The 18,268-nt window shown below is 46.0% G+C and overlaps 1 protein-coding gene across 1 annotated transcript in view; it reads left to right on the top strand.

The window, feature by feature from the left end:
• Positions 1–5,857: 5,857 nt before the first annotated feature.
• The window catches only part of TMTC4 (transmembrane O-mannosyltransferase targeting cadherins 4), a 57,280-nt gene continuing 44,869 nt past the window's right edge, over positions 5,858–18,268 (top strand). The window contains 6 exon segments of the mRNA XM_075590768.1: positions 5,858–6,067; positions 7,123–7,333; positions 8,412–8,527; positions 14,474–14,577; positions 14,580–14,665; positions 14,668–14,688. Of these exon segments, the coding sequence (XP_075446883.1) occupies positions 7,175–7,333; positions 8,412–8,527; positions 14,474–14,577; positions 14,580–14,665; positions 14,668–14,688 (486 nt within the window). The 5' untranslated portion in view covers positions 5,858–6,067; positions 7,123–7,174.

The raw sequence follows: 18,268 nt of genomic DNA on the forward strand, positions 1-18,268 counted from the left end.
AAGGCTCCACACTAAGAGAGCCAACACCATCCTTAGGCCTGGGATCCTCTGATGACTCTATGCACCGCTGTGAAAGATCTACAGTGACTGCTACAATAAAGATCCCTTTGCTTTCATCATACTCCTGTTTGAGTGTCAGTCCCTGAGCCGGAGGAAATAAGTGTGCTTTAGTGGGGACTGATTTCTGGGCACCCTGGAGCCCACTACAGCTGGAGGCGCTAAGCACCCTAAAGAACGTCAGTGATCGTCAAAAGCCTGTCCTGGTCTCCATATCACCGCAGACAACTCTGCTCTCCTGAAGCCTCACAGGTATGCCGCACCAGAACACCTGTAGCCGCAACACGTATCTCCTAGAGGGTGGAGGTACATGTGCTACATACCTATTAGTGTGTGTACAGCATATGTATGTGTTTGTGGGGGGTGTAATATTCATGCATGTGTTGCGGCTCGGAATATTCTTGAGAAAGACATATTTTTTATAAAATGGCTCTTCTTCCTTGAGAGGTTGCAGGCCCCTGGTGTAGGATGAAGAAAAGAAATGGATGATTTCATCCAACCGGGATGACCAAACATTATGGACTGGCAACCATGAAAATATCCAACAATGGTACAATTGTTGAACTGAACTAATACACCTGAAATGTTGTCTCTATGGTATGATAACACCAAATACAGTATATTAATATATTAACTATACCTTTACCAGTTAAAGCAGCAAAACCTGAAAAATACTTTTATTTTTTTATTTTTCTTTAAATCAATGAGATCTGTAGCATTAGATCAGACGAGCGCAAACTTTTTAAGCTGCGCCCCAATGCCAGGCCTCCCCCGTTCTCGCGCGCCCTCTTCCACATGCGTCAAATGACGCTCCGGGGTCGCATGACATCACGTGACCCGCAGCTTCATATGACCCCGCAGCGCCCCTCCCCCCCCCCGTTTGCGCACCGCTGCATTAGATAATACCATCTGCATAACTTTTTTAATGCCTAATGCCATTTTAAATTATTTTTTTAATGTACTGATTATTCTTTGGTTGCCACAGCAAACGTAGAAAGTTTATATCCACTTGCTTTTTGAAACAGGCTCTGACACACACCTTTTTGAGCACCGCCCTTTGGCAATAAAGTTTCACAAGCAGATATGTTCCTGTGTTCCAAACAGCAGACTGTCTATTAGTCTAAAAGCTATAACAATAATCTGACGGTGAGGGGGTAACCAGGCTCACTAATAAAGGTAAGCCCATTTGGTTACCTCTGATCCATGTATTGGGGTTCGGGAGTGTTAGCTCTTGAGCCCAGTAATTGTACATGCATTGTGTAAAATTATGCGACAATAAAGAATGTATGTGTTTCTACCTTTACAGGAGTGCCAGCAAGCAGAGATTGCTGGGCTATGAGTTTCAAGGGGGGTTTGCAGAGAAAGTGTTGTCAGAATGTGTCTAGGTAGTCGGGGTCCAGTGTTGCTGGATACCCCAAAAATGTACCCGAGAATCCTGCTTGATTCCTGGATACATATAGGCACATTGTCCCGGCAAAATCTCCCCTTCAAAACACTTGCGCGACTCCCCGCTAGGATTCCCTGCTTCAGCACAGACCAGAAAGATAAATGGGGCATGTGAGGTGTCCCTGGAACGGTCAAGGGGTCCCTAGGTTAAGGGAGATATCCAGTTAATGCCAAGGTCACCCAGAACCCAGTATAGGGGTTCTGGGGTACTCCAACCATACATAAGGATGTGAGGAGTTTTAAAAGTCTAAGGGCCTCATTCAGAGAAGGTTCATAAAAAAAATCACCGGACCATTTAGATCACCCTTTTTATGAGCGTTGCTATCACGGTATTCAGAAAGCCTTCATTACCTGTCATAGCAAAATTCACAAAACGGGTGATAAGCCGGTGATCTCATGAACGACCCTCTGAAAAGGCCTATCCCGGCGAGTTGTATCTGCTGCAGAGAGAGCTGCTCTGAGAGAGCCGTCTCTCCCTGTGCAAATATCGCCCGAAATTTATGTGTATAAATTTTAATTTTGTTAATAGTTTTAAATGAGCAGGGGGTCTCCTGAGCTGAATCGCATTGGTTTCAGCCTCAGGGACCCCCTACTTCCCGAGATACAGGCCCCGTTATGGGGTGCCGGTATCGCCTATGCATTTTATGCCCATGGTCACGTGACGCGGACATTTAAATGCATAGGAGATACTGGCCCCCCATAACGGGGCCTGTATCTCGGGAAGTAAGGGGTCCCTTAGGCTATCCGCTATGGTAATGAAGTTTACTGTAAATGCATTTTTATTGCACAGGATTCATGCCAGGGGTCTCTGGTGCTAATATTAACGGATATCAGCTCCAGAGATTCCCGGCATCAATCCTATGCAGGAATAATGCATTTTTTTTCTAAGTCCCATCTCGCCGCTTCTCTGCAGGTTTCCAACACCTTTAAGCCAACTTTTTCTGGCGTGAGAATTTTGTGATAAAATCACCATTCTAAAGCGGTGATAGGCGTTCATAGCCAAATCACTGCTACTAGAATTGCACGAGTTTATGAACATGCCGAAAAGTGGTAATAAGTGGCTTATCACCGCTGCCTCAGTGATATTTTTTATGACCAGTTTTTTTTGAGCAATTCAGTCTTTTATCACCCACGTATCACTGCTTACTGAATAGCAGTAGGCATTTTGGGTGATAAGTGCTTGATAAGTGGCTTATGAACGCTTTCTGAATGAGGCCCTAAGTCTAGTTTATAGCGTGTGGGAATATGGCTAGTAAGAAATAAAGTGCAGCTTCTTATTCTATTTTCCATGCTGTCAGACTTAGGATAGTTTTAAAGTGTATATTTTATTAACAGTGTGTTTAAAATACATATATGCTTTGTGCACAGTATTATAAGCTGGGTCTTTCCAGACCGATGTTCTGAGTGAGTCCCTGGGCTACCAACTTGCTGCCAGCAAGTCTACTCAGACATTTCACATGAAAGCTACAGAGGATGCCAGAGGTGTGAAGGACATTTGGGCAGGAGGTTTAGGCTGGGGTACCCACGGCTTGGGATGAATGGAAGTCCTCGGGACTACCATTTGCCCTACCAGACTGTGAGGAGCCTAACCCAGCGAGTGGCTTCTGATTACCAAGTGGCTAAAGTGGCAAGCTTGCGCATGCCCTTGGCTGATTCTGAAGTCCCGCTTGCCCGGCTTCAGAAGACTGGCATCACTCTGACTGGTTGGTGAGAAAGTTCCCATGCTGGGATTGGCTGTAATATTTCATGAATGAACTCAGAAATACTATAAGAATCCCTCTGCCCATCCGATCATCAGATTCTAAGCACCAGAAAAGCAGCTGCAACTTTGAATGTACCAAAAGATGCTCTCGGAGAAATAGGAAGAAACCGGCTTCAGAAATTTCAAGTCTAAATATTTTCTAAGTCCAGCTTTTTGGGACCAAGTTCTCAAAAAGGAATGTAGCGGTCACCAAATCTAGTTCCAGGACGTTTGGAGCTAACTCCCGGTGAAGTGATTTCAAGACCTCCGGTGGAGAGAGAGCGGTGGTGTCAAGAACTTCATGCCAATTTGAGTTCCAGAACATTTCGGGATAAGTCCCGGTCAACTAAAGACTTTGGTTTTTCGTTCAATTAAACTAGGAAAATCTAGTTTTGGAGCCCAGACGCCCCTCCCCCGCCCAGTAAATGTGTCTTTCTTATGTATTTTGTGTTGCATTGTGTAAGTAAATAAACTACAATTTATTTCATTATCTTGTTTTGCTCAATGAATGATCCTGGTAAAAAGGTGTAAACTGCCTGGTCTCCCGTGACAAATAATGTGTTACATTTAGTAATATAATGTTAAATATCAGCTGCAACATTTCAGACTGCAGCACAAAGCTAGAAGACGGCCATTTCGTTAGACACACAATAAGGATTTTTACAGTTTTATAACATTGTTTATGTGTGTTTATGTAAACACTCAAAGTTCTTAATAAAACGTTATTTTAAAAAAAAAAAACATTGCCTTTTAAATATCACTTACAGACTAGATTGCATGGATTTGCAGATTTACAATCTAAAAGGATGTCTTACAGTGCCTCTAGAGCCTTTTTCCCTGCGCCCCCCTGCCGGCTGTCCCCTCACTCCCGCGCCCCCCCCAACCCCAACTTACCCTCGCACCGGCGTAATGACGTCACGTTGCCATAGCAACGTGACGTCACATGACCTCGCAGCGTCATTTTGACGCCGCGTTGCCATGGCGACGCCGGGAGGAAGCCGCCGGAGCCACGGGTAAGTATGGTTTACAGAGGCCCTGCAGCTCCCCCGGCACTTAATTTAAGTGCCTTCGGGAAGCGCGCGGGGCCTCTGTAAACCCCGCGCCCCCCGTCAGCAGTCTCGCGCCCCCCCTGGGGGTCGCGCCCCACAGATTGCGCACCGCTGCTCTAGAGCAGTGATTCCCAACCAGGGTTCCGTGGAACCCTGGGACTCCTTGAAGCAGTCTCAGGGGTTCCTCCTATGGACCACAGACCCCCCCACCTCCCTCCCTGGGGGTGGGGTTTTTTGGTATGTATTTTGTAGGGTGGATTGAGAGAGAGTGGTGTAATTGACGGAAGGTAAGGGGCGAGTGAGAGAAGAGAGGGGGCAGGAGGGAGTGAGTGAGGAAAAGAGGGTGTAAGAGTGAGACGCAAGGGATAAATACATGCGAGGCGGGAGGGGGGAGAGTTAGTGAGATGGATGGGAGAGAAAAACATGGGTAGAGGGTGGGAAATAGAGGTGGCTCGTGAGGTGTGAAATGTTGTGACTGACACCTTTCAAACCTAATATGTGTCAGCCAGATAGGGGTTCCCCGAGATTTTTTGAAATACTTCAAGGGTTCTAGAGATTCTGAAAAAGAGTAAAATATTTGCAAAGAAAGGTTAAACAGTTATTAAATGGGAGAATATTCTGAAATTAGCTACAAAAATAAAAAAAATGGGAAAATATTAGAAGATTTGAAAAAAAAATATATAAAAAAAATATTGAGAGAACTTTAGATGTTTTTCGAAAAAGGTAAAAAAAAATATCAAATGTCATTTCGACACATTCGCCCATCTCAACGTACATCACCCTGAGTCAGACAGGACGGAAAAGGAGAGTTGCACCTTATCTCTGCCCTGGGTGCTGAGAGAATCTGTGCCAGACTAGTTCAGAGATACATGTACATGATGATCACCTTACACATGGTTTCTTGCACAGATCAAGGTCTTGGTAATGTAGTAACTAACAAGAAATGTACATATCACAACATAAGAAATGCTTTCAGACAATTGACGATACAGAATTGCAAATACACCATGCAATATACACAGTGTAACAATGACCAGGCAGGCAGGGAGACTCGCCAAAGCCAAGCAGGACTATCCCAGTGGCAGAATAATGATGCAGTTTGAAGAGCTGTTTAGTTGCTAGTACTCTGAATTGTAGACATATACTGTTTTACTTCATTACCCCCCCAAAAAAACAATGTTTCTGATTAGAACGTGAATTTTATGTATATGAAATGTACCTATAATAAATGACATACGTGGCAGCCATGTATAACTCCCTGAACACATTGGATTTTGAGGTGTGGGGTTATTACTCCCTACAGAACTGATTAGATTTGCCAACATTGCCAGTTACTGAGCGAGAGGAGAATACAACACACATTGTGCTAGAGAGAGATCCCACATATGATTGTGAGAGGGAGGTTTTATATGAAACCACCCTATTAGAAGGTAGATTACAATGGCCAATCGGTGTATGGTGTGAATAAGCCAATAGGAAGACTCATTGTATGAAACCATATGGAAAGTGTTGATGTTACGAGGCAGAATAAGCAGCAAAGAGAACCTTTTTCCAATAGGTGATTGTTGTCTTTTCTTCCTTCCCTTTCTGTTTTGTCATTTACAGTCCTTCCCTCCCCTGTGATGGAGGCACCGATCCAGCTCTCACTGCAGGGCAGCAGCTGCAGGAGGAGGAGGACAAGGAGGATGCAACAAAGGCAGCAGCACAAATAGCAGCAGCAGCAGCAGTAAATGTAACAATAGCAGCAGCACTACCAGCGCCCTTAAGGAGTCTAGTGAGTCTCTGTCCTTCTTCCAGGATTCGTCCAGCAGAGAGAAAAACAATGGCACTGCCTGTGCTCTTTATTCATGAACCAATCCTGCTACAATCCTAAAGGTAGTTGGTAATAATCACCATACGCGTCATAAATGGCCACGGTATAGTAGCTAGCAAATGTGATCAATGTTACTATCCCGATCAGTGAATGCATGATATTTAACCCCTACAGTGCTAAATAGGTGGATATTACGTTAAAGAGGGCACAAGCACGCCTGGTTGTGGTGTTATTGCACACAGGACCAAGGCAGGTGTGAACTGACCGGGTAACACAATGCCTCGGTATTCTTCACGTTGCTAGTGATAAGTGTCTATTGACCCACTGTATCATGTATAGTCTTAATGTTGGTCTGCAATGCCACTGAGTGTGCATGAAACAGACGTCCGTAATCAAGCAGCACATTCCTTGGCCTTTGTTAACATTTGTTCTGTTTGTAACCCACCCTGCCAGGAGCCAGTTCTGTTTGTAACCCACCCTGCCAGGAGCCAGTTCTGTTTGTAACCCACCCTGCCAGGAGCCAGTTCTGTTTGTAACCCACCCTGCCATGAGCCAGTCCTGTTTGTGTTCCGGGGACGTGTACCTAGTCATTTCATTGGGATAGACGAGTTGTTGCAGCTTCCGCTTACACTTTGGGCCACTCTTTCCTTATCACAGGGAAATAGTTGTAGTCTATTACAGAGGGAGAGGCAGTAAGAATGGTTGACACCGCAGTGCATAAACGTGGTTGGTAATAGCAGAAAGTGGAATGTGAATAAACTGCTGTTTTGTTTTACTCACTGCTCTAGAAATGTGTTGTTAATATGGGCACTTTATTTAAAAGCATTCCTCAATTTTTTAGTTCTCTATTTCTTTTATGTTGTGCATGTTCAACCATGTTGGGGTTATTCTGATTTACAAATCCTAATGTGGGCATGTGAATATTTTAGGCATATACTGTACTGTAAGTGTTGCCTCTTATTTGAAAAAGTTGTGTTTATTTTAACATGTTGGTATATTTAATATTCCCACTACAGATTTGTGACTCTACAGAATGCTGAAGCTGACAACCGGGCATGAACAATTAAAATGGCACAAGCAGAAAATCTGGATCATGAAATACCATTGTTTTACCTTTCTACTTTTTGGTCCAAAAGTCTAGTATGTCTGCTTGCATTTGTGTGCTTTGCAAACAGCTATAATGGTGACTTTGTATTTGATGACTCTGAAGCCCTCATCAATAATAAGGTGGGTAGCAGTACATCATGAATTCTTCTATTGGTGGCCTCTGCAATTTGTAGCAGGCACCTCCAACTGGGCATATTTGTTTTCCTATGTGTAATCTTCAGTGTTATTGATATGCCTGAAAAAAAAAAAAAGTCAATTGCATAGACTTTTTTTTATATGTATTCTGTAAGACCATGAATACATTTTTTTTTTTTTAAGTAACTGGCCTGGTTTTCTGAGCTCTGCATCCTTTAAAGGTTCACTCCACTGTACTGTGGATGTTTGATATTTCTCGACATAGTCACGGCTGCTCCACAGCGACGACGTGCCTTCCTGATATCCCGGAAGCAGACTGGTGGCCATTTCAGCACTATTTTGTTCTCTATGTTGCCTCTATTTAAAGAAGCTAAAATGCAAAAGTAAAGCTAATTTTTGATGAAGGTCACATGGGGGAGGAGGGGGAAACCAAATGGTCTCCTTCGTCAAAATGTGTGATCTGAATTTCACCGAATTACCTCGCATCACATTTCAAAAGTACCAAACAGTTGTGACATTCTGAAATTACATTTTGGTTGATACACAACAGAAGTAGGGACTTCCAGAATTTCTAATAAACAGTTGAAATGCTTAATGTTATTTAAAAACATGTACATATTTTCTAACGTATATGTTTATAAAATAGTGCAGAATATATAAGTACTTCAGTATTACGGGATCCCTTTTTTTTATTTGGACTAACGATTGATATTATAGGACAAGCTTTCGAGAGTTCTCTCTCTCCTTCAGGTCAGCAATACTGATTAACTAAAGTTTAAAGGAGCAATTCATGCCCTTTTTTTAATTTTTTTATTATTTTTTAATGGGGTTCAGCTCTGAGACCCCCTGGTTCAATTCTATGTTAAAAATAAAAAAGTTGCCAACAAATTGCATTCTTGGATTAAATCTTTAACACAGATGTTAAATCCAAGAAAACAATCCATATATAATTTCTTATATCCTCTCATATCATGAGTTGAATACAATCTTTTGTTTTGCTTTTAAGTAAACAAAAGGTGTTCTGAACAAAACCTTTATAACATTTGTTTTTTGTTATTTTTAGGACCTCCGAGCAGAGACCCCTATTGGTGATCTGTTGCTCCATGATTTTTGGGGTACGAAACTCAGCAGCAATGCTAGTCACAAATCCTACAGACCACTGACTGTGTTAACTTTCAGGTGAGATACTATACTAGCTTCCATGGGAGGTTACATGCCTGGCTTCCATGGGAGGTTACATCAGTGTGGTGTGTGGTGTGTGTATTTGGCTATTCTGCATTGTTTACGTTTACTCAGGGTACTGGCATTTGGGCGGCTAGGCTATGAGGTAGCAAGGATGTGAAATAATGAACTTTAATAGTACAACTGTCATTTGTTAGTGTCCCCCAAGTCAGGTATCGCTCAAAAATATCTTGACATGTTGTACAGCGTTTTATACAAAGACATACACAAATACTTCTCTTCCATCTGTGCCCTCTCAACAATTACATGAAGGTACTTATCTTGTTCCTTTACTGTGATAAGACTCGGGGCCCCCTCCTAATTGTTGGGGAACCTCTTTCCTCATTGTCGGTAATACATTGGGGATCCTAGCGGGTCCTGTATACATAACCCAATACCTTTAGCCGTTCTGGTTACTGCCGCTTCCACTTTAGCCTGAGAGGAATGTATATGCAGATCCACGGTTAGAGCCAACCCGCCGGCATCCGGGTACCAGAAACAATATGGACAAGCCAAGAGAGACCTTGTTTCCCACCCAGTTTATAGGGACACCGTTGCCGCCAAATCAATAGAGACTGTGTTTCTTGAACCAGTTAAAGAGGGACGGAATTTCCCAAACAGAGCATAGAGCGGCAATGATTTGCGGAGCCCGTTGCCTAATGGTGCAAAGTATGTGGCCACACCCTCCTCTCCAGAAGGATTGAGTTCTCAAACAGTGTGTATAGTGGTAACGATGTGTGTAGACCGTTGCCTAGTGGCGTCAAGTATGCGGCTGCACCCTCCCCTCTAGATTTTTCCATGACTCTCTGGGGAAACAACAATGCGAACCGTGCCCGGATCCTACCAGCTTGTTAGGGTTGGAACCGAGAATTGAAGAAAGGACATGGAACCATATCACTCATTCTTGTGATCGTGAGTGCTGGATTATTTCACTGTGGATTAGGTAAAATGGCGACTGCTACCAGTACTCCAACTATGTGCACTTTGACAACCTTAGCTGCGTTTTTCTCATTATCGTAGGAAGTTCCTACAAGCTGCTTGTTTTGGATTTCGACATTCAGGCAGAGCCCTATTAAGCACTACAAGTCGGCAGAGTGCGGTATGCTTTACACACGCAGCATGTACATCGAACAATGGTGTCACTGATCAATTCTGCCCGAGGGAGTGGGGCCCAAGCGAGAGTGACAGATCTATTCCTGAGATTCCTACAGAATCCGACGTGCCTCCTCCTTATACCAGTTAGCCTGGGTCAGCGGATGGAATTGCGACCCCGTGAGTTCTATCCCAGAAGGGAGGAGCAATGCTGTGCCTATCCCTATGGTTGTCGATGTCTCTAGAGACCCTTCCAGTGGGACCGCCGGAGGGCAACACTGTACAGGAGTTGGCCGTGGATACGTCCGAGGTTCCTCAAGTGACGGAGCCTGCAGATCCAGCTGATACAGTTTTCTTCATTGCTACAGGAGGTTGTGTGGCCTCCAGTGATTCCAACAATGGAGTACCCTCATCCTCATCTTTGGGTCGATGCCTGGTGGCCGCCATAACACACTATTCACCCGCCCACCCGAATCTGAAATGACCCGCGACAAGGAGTTACCACGACAGCGTGGATTCATTGTCGGCTGGTGTCCTGAAGTTGGTATGACACGTATGATGTCTAGCCAATGGGGTAAGATCAAGCAAGGGTGGGCCAGAGGTCCTATGAGGACAACGGGGCCTATATACGGCACACTGAAGAATTGGATGATCGCTTATATTTAAGTTACAATGTGCAATGGGACATGGCTATGGCTGAGCTTCGCAAAGAAAAGCCATTAGTCTGGGTTTTACCAGGTGTTCCAATGGGCCGTAAACACACCCCGTTGAGCTGATCAAATGATCTGATATCGGTCAAGGAATCTTTGGATTATGAGTACCCTTATGTGTCTGGGGATACTATGGATATACAGAAGTAGATATGTTCAGGTAAATATGTAGATATATACAAGGTAAAGCGAGAGCTCAGATTACTCAGAACGGGTACACTCTGCTTGCAGAAAAGAGAAGGTAGATAAGTTAGTAAGAATATGGCTCATCGGTCGGGGGAATTTATAAAGATTGGATGGAGTATATAGATGAGAAGGGAGCTAAAAGAGTCCACTACTGTATGTAGTAAGGGTGGCCTGGTTAGAAATATTTAAAAAAAAAAACAGTGACACTCTACACTCATCAATTTCAAAGGTCCAAGTGAAAAAAGTGACAGTTGTAATCAGAGACAACCCGATGTGAAGTTCTAAAGCAACAAAGTGAAATATGACTTATAAATGTGAAACTAAACAGTGGTTAGTGACAATAGTGTCTAAACAATAAAATACATAAGAGTTGTTGACCTCCACTCAACCTTTATAAAGACTGCTCCAGTTGTCTTTCCAAAATGTATTATCCAAAAGGTAAGGGGAGCGAGCGGTGGAATGCTCCATGTAAAAAGAAAAAATATACATAGGGCAATATTGCTTGTACATATCTGAAAAAGTGTAAGTGTAACCCCCACATTTTCTACTCACAATGGAGTGCATTCCACCCTTACTTTATTTAGAGAATAAGCCCTGGTTAGAAAGCCACAACCAGAACATTATTGGTAATCTGTCCATGCTTTAGTGAGTGTTTGACCCTATCTGTGTCCTATGCCCCTACAGTAATGATTATGCTCCTTTTTTATAGTTCCATGTGCCTTATACTACCTGTCATGATAATATCATGAGATATTATGTATTTTCATCCATTTGGTGCTTCAGGGGTTAATGGTGCAACAATTTGGGTTTGAAAATACAATGTATTGGGTTTATGATGGGTCAAAACATTTCCTGGATCTGTGCAGGGCTTCAAAGAGAACTTAATTGGGAGGGCCTATCATGTATAGCCCACTAAAAGTGACACGTGGGGTTTAGAGAGTCGTAAATGCTAACCAGATACTATTCTATCAGCCTTAACATTTGTGAATAATTACTGGTACATTTCAGAGAGAGGTGACCCACAGGTTATGCTTTCATTGAAGGACTTTTATTAAAAATGAGAATATCATGTGACGTCATGTACTGTCACATGTACTGATACCAAATATGGGAGGTCTAGAAGGTAATAAGGGACAGACATCTATTTATCACTAAAATGTAGGATTAAAATGGCCGTGATTAGTCTTGTTGCATCCGTCATGAGTGCCTAAATCTATTGATGTGACTCACGTGTGTCTCAGTATTTGAGGTGGGAAGTTATGAGTGCGGTCATATACTGAGGCAAATCTAAACGTCGTTTGTACTCTCCCCGAGACCTCCTCTCCTAATGTCCTCCTGGAACCTAACCTTCCAACACCGTCTCTCCTCCTTAAATACCCCTGCTTGACGTCTGGATCCCCATAGTAACCCAGGGGAGGCCTAGCCTAAACTAACACTGCTAGTAACCCTTTAGGAGGGGGGTCACACTAGGTGTGTTTAGCTGGAATATCTCTACTTTCGCTTAATCCAATGGAGAATACAGAATCTAGTTAAATAAATATGATAGCACTTGCTAATTACAGTATAGCAGTAATATTCACTAGAGTTGGCAATAAATGTCCAAAATGTTGAACTCATTGTGCTATACAACAATGAACAAATGCCCTTTACGCTTTATGTTTTAGTTTTTTGAACTAAGAAGCAATTTAGATTCTGACTGATTTTACACTATAATCCAAAAAAATCACACTGATTATTTAGAATAAGTAATCTATAGAGATCAGTGTAATCGAAAGTGTAGAGCACACATGGAAAATATATACATTTATAAACATGTGTTACAAGTGGGGGCAAACAGGTATAAACAGAATACAGAATACAGTTCAGGTATTTTTTCCATTTACATCTATCAAGTTATTTTATTTTTTATTTTACCTTTTTAGATTATGCCCTTATCATGTTTACAGTCTCCGTATAGGTCACAGGGTTAACCATAATGGAAGACTTGTGACTATATATTCCACTTATCACTCTATTAGGAAAAACAAAAGGCAGAACACGTATGTCTGTACAAGTAACCCTCATTATAAACAAGAAGTGAGGCTAATTTGGTAGCAGACAAAAATAACAAATTCCTTTCTCGCATATCTTTTAGTTCTTGTATTTCTGCCCCCATACTCCATTTTCCCCATGAGAAAAGGGATACAGTACATCTAGCATCTTCACTATCAGAAAATTAATACTTTATAAAGATTGTGACTGCACGATGCATAGTGATATATAATCGTTTAGGTTGAAAAAAAAGACATGTTTGAATTCAATGTATTTTAAGGGGGCGAGATATTCATACAGTAAATGTATGCACATTGATCCAGTGGAAGACAAACAATCTCAGTGCTATATTTGCCAATTCTGTCTCGCAAATAAAAATAATTCCTTTGTGACTCCCGTATATAACAATCAGATTGTTCCTTGGAACAATTCTTTGTCTACCAATAAACTTGCTCAACATACACCTTTTATGTGTTTCTTTTCCCTAAAAGATTTGTAATACTTTTAAACTTTTTCTACTGTATCTGCCACCACCGTTTCCCAGAGTAGTTTGTTGCAAGTAAAATATCCTTTCTCTAGTTCTACTCAGGTGACCGTGTGTCCGTTGTACTGCCTTGAGTTGAAACTCTCTTTTGTAAGTTTCTTGCGTATATGTAAGTGGTAATCCTACACCCTCCCATTGTTTGGTGACTGTTATTTGCACTTCTCCAGTTCCACAATATGTTCTTGATGGTGAGGCACCAAAATCACTACTCCATATTCATGATATGGTTATATATATATATATATATATATATATATATATATATATATATATATATATATAATCGCAACATTTTCCCTGTATAAATATCTAGTGTAACCACATCATGAATATGGAGTAGTGATGTTGGTGCCTCATATATATATTATATACATGATAACAACATCCTGGTAGCCTTTGTTGCTGCCGCCTGATTCGCACTGTTGCGAAGCCTGCTATCTACAGTAATTGATACTGTGAGTTAAGATTTCTTTTATATATGTAGCCCTATGTGGTTTGGGCTATATTTCTGCTCTCCTCCTGGCAGTAATTCCTGTTAAGGGCAGGTTTGCCAGGAGTAATTATGGATTTTCCCTGCTTCAGACATTGCACTGAGTCAGTGAAGGTAGGTCACCTGACCCTGTGTCCAATCAAGAGACACAGGGGCGGTGCCTGCTAAAGCTACTTAGGGCAGTGGCACTTCCTATTTAGTGAAGGAGTCGTGAAGGACAAGTTCAGAGTTTGAGTTAGCTGTGAGAGGAGTGGAGCTGTTAGACAATAGGGACATCGGTGGACAAAATACCTCACAACCTGCATAGGGGGTGGGAGAAGAGCTAGACCAACTCTGGGTGCCCTAAGCCCAGAGTGGTGTCAGGGGACAGCCGGCTGTATACCCTTGATTGCTGCTCTTTGAGGAGGTGAATAAAGAGTCCTGATTAAAGAAACAGTGTGTGAGACTGAATGTCTCATCCCTGGGAGGGGATTCTACTGTGGGGATGTCCACCCCGTATCACGGGGCCTGCAGGAGATGGAGGCGCTGCACCATTGAGGAGAACAAAGGCACAACCCCAGAAACCTGTCCTGTTGTCCCCCATGTCTACAGAGGGAGACTCAGGCCCTCCTATTGCCAGCAGGTACACACCACATTCAGACATGTAGGCCAGAGCTTGAGACACCCTACTGTATGTGAGTTGTGGGGTGGGGGTTTCTAGGGGCTACATATATAAATGCTGAAATGTGAAGTAGAAAGATCGCTTTCTATTAATTTTGGTTGTGCTGCTACAATGTTAGACAGATTACTAAGTGTTTAGTTGTTGATTGCATGTTGTCAGTGTATGCATATGGTCTGTTGTTTGTCTTGCAGCTTAATTACAGTTTTGCAGGCTTGCACCCAGTGGGGGTTTCAGTTGTCATTATAATATTACATTGTTTAGTCTCTGTACTGATGCTTGATGTCTTCTCAATACTATTGGTGGTGTGACGTGCAATAATAAAGGCAAAAGAATAGCGTGTGCTCCAAAAGCATCATTACTAGCTGCTCTGGCTGTTTGCTGTGGCATCCGGTGCATACTGAATGTGTAAGTTCTCCATACTATTTAAATTGCTGCAAAAATACTAGCACTTAATTCCTAGTCTGCTGCTTGTAAGCGTTTGGTACTCCCAAGAACTGTTTCTGTGTACAAGGTTTGTCTAGTGATGATCAGCATGTCCAGACTAGTCACCACCAGGTTGTATCTGTTGTATGCAGTGACCCAGCAGTGGGTGGACTCAGAAATTTGAGCAGCCGTTCTCTCTCACCCCCCCTCATCCTCTCTCACCCCTCCCTTCATCCTCTCTCACCCCCCCCCCCCTTCATCCTCTCTCACCCCCTCCTTCATCCTGTCTCACCCCCCCTTCATCCTCTCACCCCCCCTTCATCCTCTCTCCCCCTACCTTCATCCTCTCTCACCCCCTCCCTTCATCCTCTCACCCCCTCCTTCATCCGTGTTCACCCCCCCCTTGCATCTCTCACCCCTCCCTTCAATCTCTCTCACCCCTTCATCCTCTCTCACCCCCCCTTCATCCTCTCTCACCCACCCCCCTTCTCCTCTCTCACCCACCCCCCTTCATCCTCTCGTCACCCCCCTCCCGTTGCATCTCACCCCTCCCTTCATCCTGTCTCACCCGCTCCCTTCATCCGTCTCTCACCCCCCCCTCATCCTGTCTCACCCCCCTCCCTTCATCCTCTCACCCCCCCTCATCCTATCTCACCCCCACCCCCTTCATCCTCTCTCACCCCCTCCCTTCATCCTCTCTCACCCCCCTCCCTTCATCCTGTCTCACCCCCTTCCCTTCATCCTCTCTCACCCCCCTTCATCCTGTCTCACCCCCCTCCCTTCATCCTCTCTCACCCCCCTTCATCCTCTCACCCCCCTTCATCCTCTCTCACCCCCCTTCATCCTCTCACCCCCCTACCCCCTACATCCTCTCTCACCCCCTCCCTTCATCCTCTCTCACCCCACCCCCTTCATCCTCTCTCAGTCCCCCTTCATCCTGTCTCACCCCCCCTTCATCCTCTCACACCCCCCCTACATCCTCTCTCATCCCCCCTTCATCCTCTCACCCCCCCCTTCATCCTCTCTCACCCCCCCTTCATCCTCTCTCACCCCCTCTCTTCATCCTCTCTCGCACCCCCTCTCTTCATCCTCTCTCACCCCCTCTCTTCATCCTCTCTCACCCCCTCTCTTCATCCTCTCACCCCCCCTTCATCCTGTCTCACCCCCCTCCCTTCATCCTGTCTCACCCCCCTCCCTTCATCCTGTCTCACCCCTCCCTTCATCCTCTCTCACCCCCCATTCCCTTCATCCTCTCTCACCCCCTCCCTTCATCCTCTCTCACTCCCCTCCCTTCATCCTCTCTCACTCCCCTCCCTTCATCCTCTCTCACTCCCCTCCCTTCATCCTCTCTCACTCCCCTCCCTTCATCCTCTCTCTCCCCTCCCTTCATCCTCACCCCCCCTCCCTTCATCCTCTCACACCCCTCCCTTCATCCTGTCTCACCCCCTCCCTTCATCCTCTCTCACCCCCCCCTTCATCCTGTCTCACCCCCCTCCCTTCATCCTCTCACCCCCCCCTCATCCTATCTCACCCCCACCCCCTTCATCCTCTCTCACCCCCTCCCTTCATCCTCTCACCCCCCTCCCTTCATCCTGTCTCACCCCCTCCCTTCATCCTCTCTCACCCCCCCCATCATCCTGTCTCACCCCCCTCCCTTCATCCTCTCTCACCCCCCCTTCATCCTCTCTCACCCCCCCTCATCCTCTCACCCCCCACCCCCTTCATCCTCTCTCACCCCACCCCTTTCATCTTCTCTCACCCCCTCCCCTTCATCTTCTCTCACCCCCTCCCTTCATTCTCTCTCACCCCCCTCCCTTCATCCTTCTCACCCCCCTCCCTTCATCCTGCTCACCCCTCTCCCTTCATCCTCTCTCACCCCCATCCCTTCATCCTCTCACCCCCCATCCCCTTCATCCTCTCTCACCCCCCTCCCTTCATCCTCTCTCACCACCCTCCCCATTCATCCTCTCTCACCCCTCCCTTCATCCTCTCTCGACCCCTCCCTCTCCTCTCTCACTCCCCTCCCTTCATCCTCTCTCACGCCCCTCCCTTCATCCTCTCTCACCCCTCCCTTCATCCTCTCTCACTCCCCTCCTCCTCTCTCACTCCCCTCCCTTCATCCTCTCTCACTCCCCTCCCTTCATCCTCTCACCCCCCTCCCTTCATCCTCTCGCACCCCCCCCCTTCATCCTGTCTCACCCCCTCCCTTCATCCTCTCTCACCCCCTCCCTTCATCCTCTCTCACCCCCTCCCTTCATCCTCTCTCACCCCCCTCCCTTCATCCTGTCTCATCCCCCTTCATCCTGTCTCACCCCCCCTTCATCCTCTCTCACCTCCCCTACATCCTCTCTCATCCCCCCTTCATCCTCTCTCACCCCCCCTTCATCCTCTCACTCCCCCCTTCATCCTCTCTCACCCCCTCTCTTCATCCTCTCACCCCCCCTTCATCTTGTCTCACCCACCTCCCTTCATCCTCTCTCACCCCCCTCTCTCACCCCCCTCATCCTCTCTCACACCCCTCCCTTCATCCTGTCTCACCCCCTCCCTTCATCCTCTCTCACCCCCCTCCCTTCATCCTGTCTCACCCCCCTCCCTTCATCCTCTCACCCCCCCTCCCTTCATCCTCTCACCCCCCTCCCTTCATCCTCTCACCCCCCCTCCCTTCATCCTCTCTCACCCCCCCTTCATCCTCTCACCCCCCTCCCTTCATCCTCTCTCACCCCCCTTCATCCTCTCTCACCCCCTCCTTCATCCTCTCTCACCCCACCCCCTTTCATCTTCTCTCACCCCCTCCCCTTCATCTTTTCTCACCCCTTCCCTTCATCCTGTCTCACCCCCCTCCCTTCATCCTGTCTCACCCCCCTCCCTTCATCCTGTCTCACCCCTCTCCCTTCATCCTCTCTCACCCCCCATTCCCTTCATCCTCTCACCCCCCCCCCATTCCCTTCATCCTCTCACCCCCCATCCCCTTCATCCTCTCTCACCCCCCCTTCATCCTCTCACCCCCCTCCCTTCATCCTCTCACCCCACTTCATCCTCTCTCACCCCCCTCATCCTCTCACCCCCACCCCCTTCATCCTCTCTCACCCCCTCCCTTCATCCTCTCTCACCCCACCCCTTTCATCTTCTCTCACCCCCTCCCCTTCATCTTGTCTCACCCACCTCCCTTCATCCTCTCTCACCCCCCTCCCTTCACCCTCTCTCACCCCCCTCATCCTCTCTCACACCCCTCCCTTCATCCTGTCTCACCCCCTCCCTTCATCCTCTCTCACCCCCCTCCCTTCATCCTGTCTCACCCCCCTCCCTTCATCCTCTCACCCCCCCTCCCTTCATCCTCTCACCCCCCTCCCTTCATCCTCTCACCCCCCTCCCTTCATCCTCTCTCACCCCCCCTTCATCCTCTCACCCCCCTCCCTTCATCCTCTCTCACCCCCCTTCATCCTCTCTCACCTCCTCTCACCCCCCACCCCTTCATCCTCTCTCACCCCCTCCCTTCATCCTCTCTCACCCCACCCCTTTCATCTTCTCTCACCCCCTCCCCTTCATCTTTTCTCACCCCTTC

Source organism: Ascaphus truei, chromosome 3 (genome assembly GCF_040206685.1).
Source record: "Ascaphus truei isolate aAscTru1 chromosome 3, aAscTru1.hap1, whole genome shotgun sequence".
NCBI classification, from domain to species: Eukaryota; Metazoa; Chordata; class Amphibia; order Anura; family Ascaphidae; genus Ascaphus; species Ascaphus truei.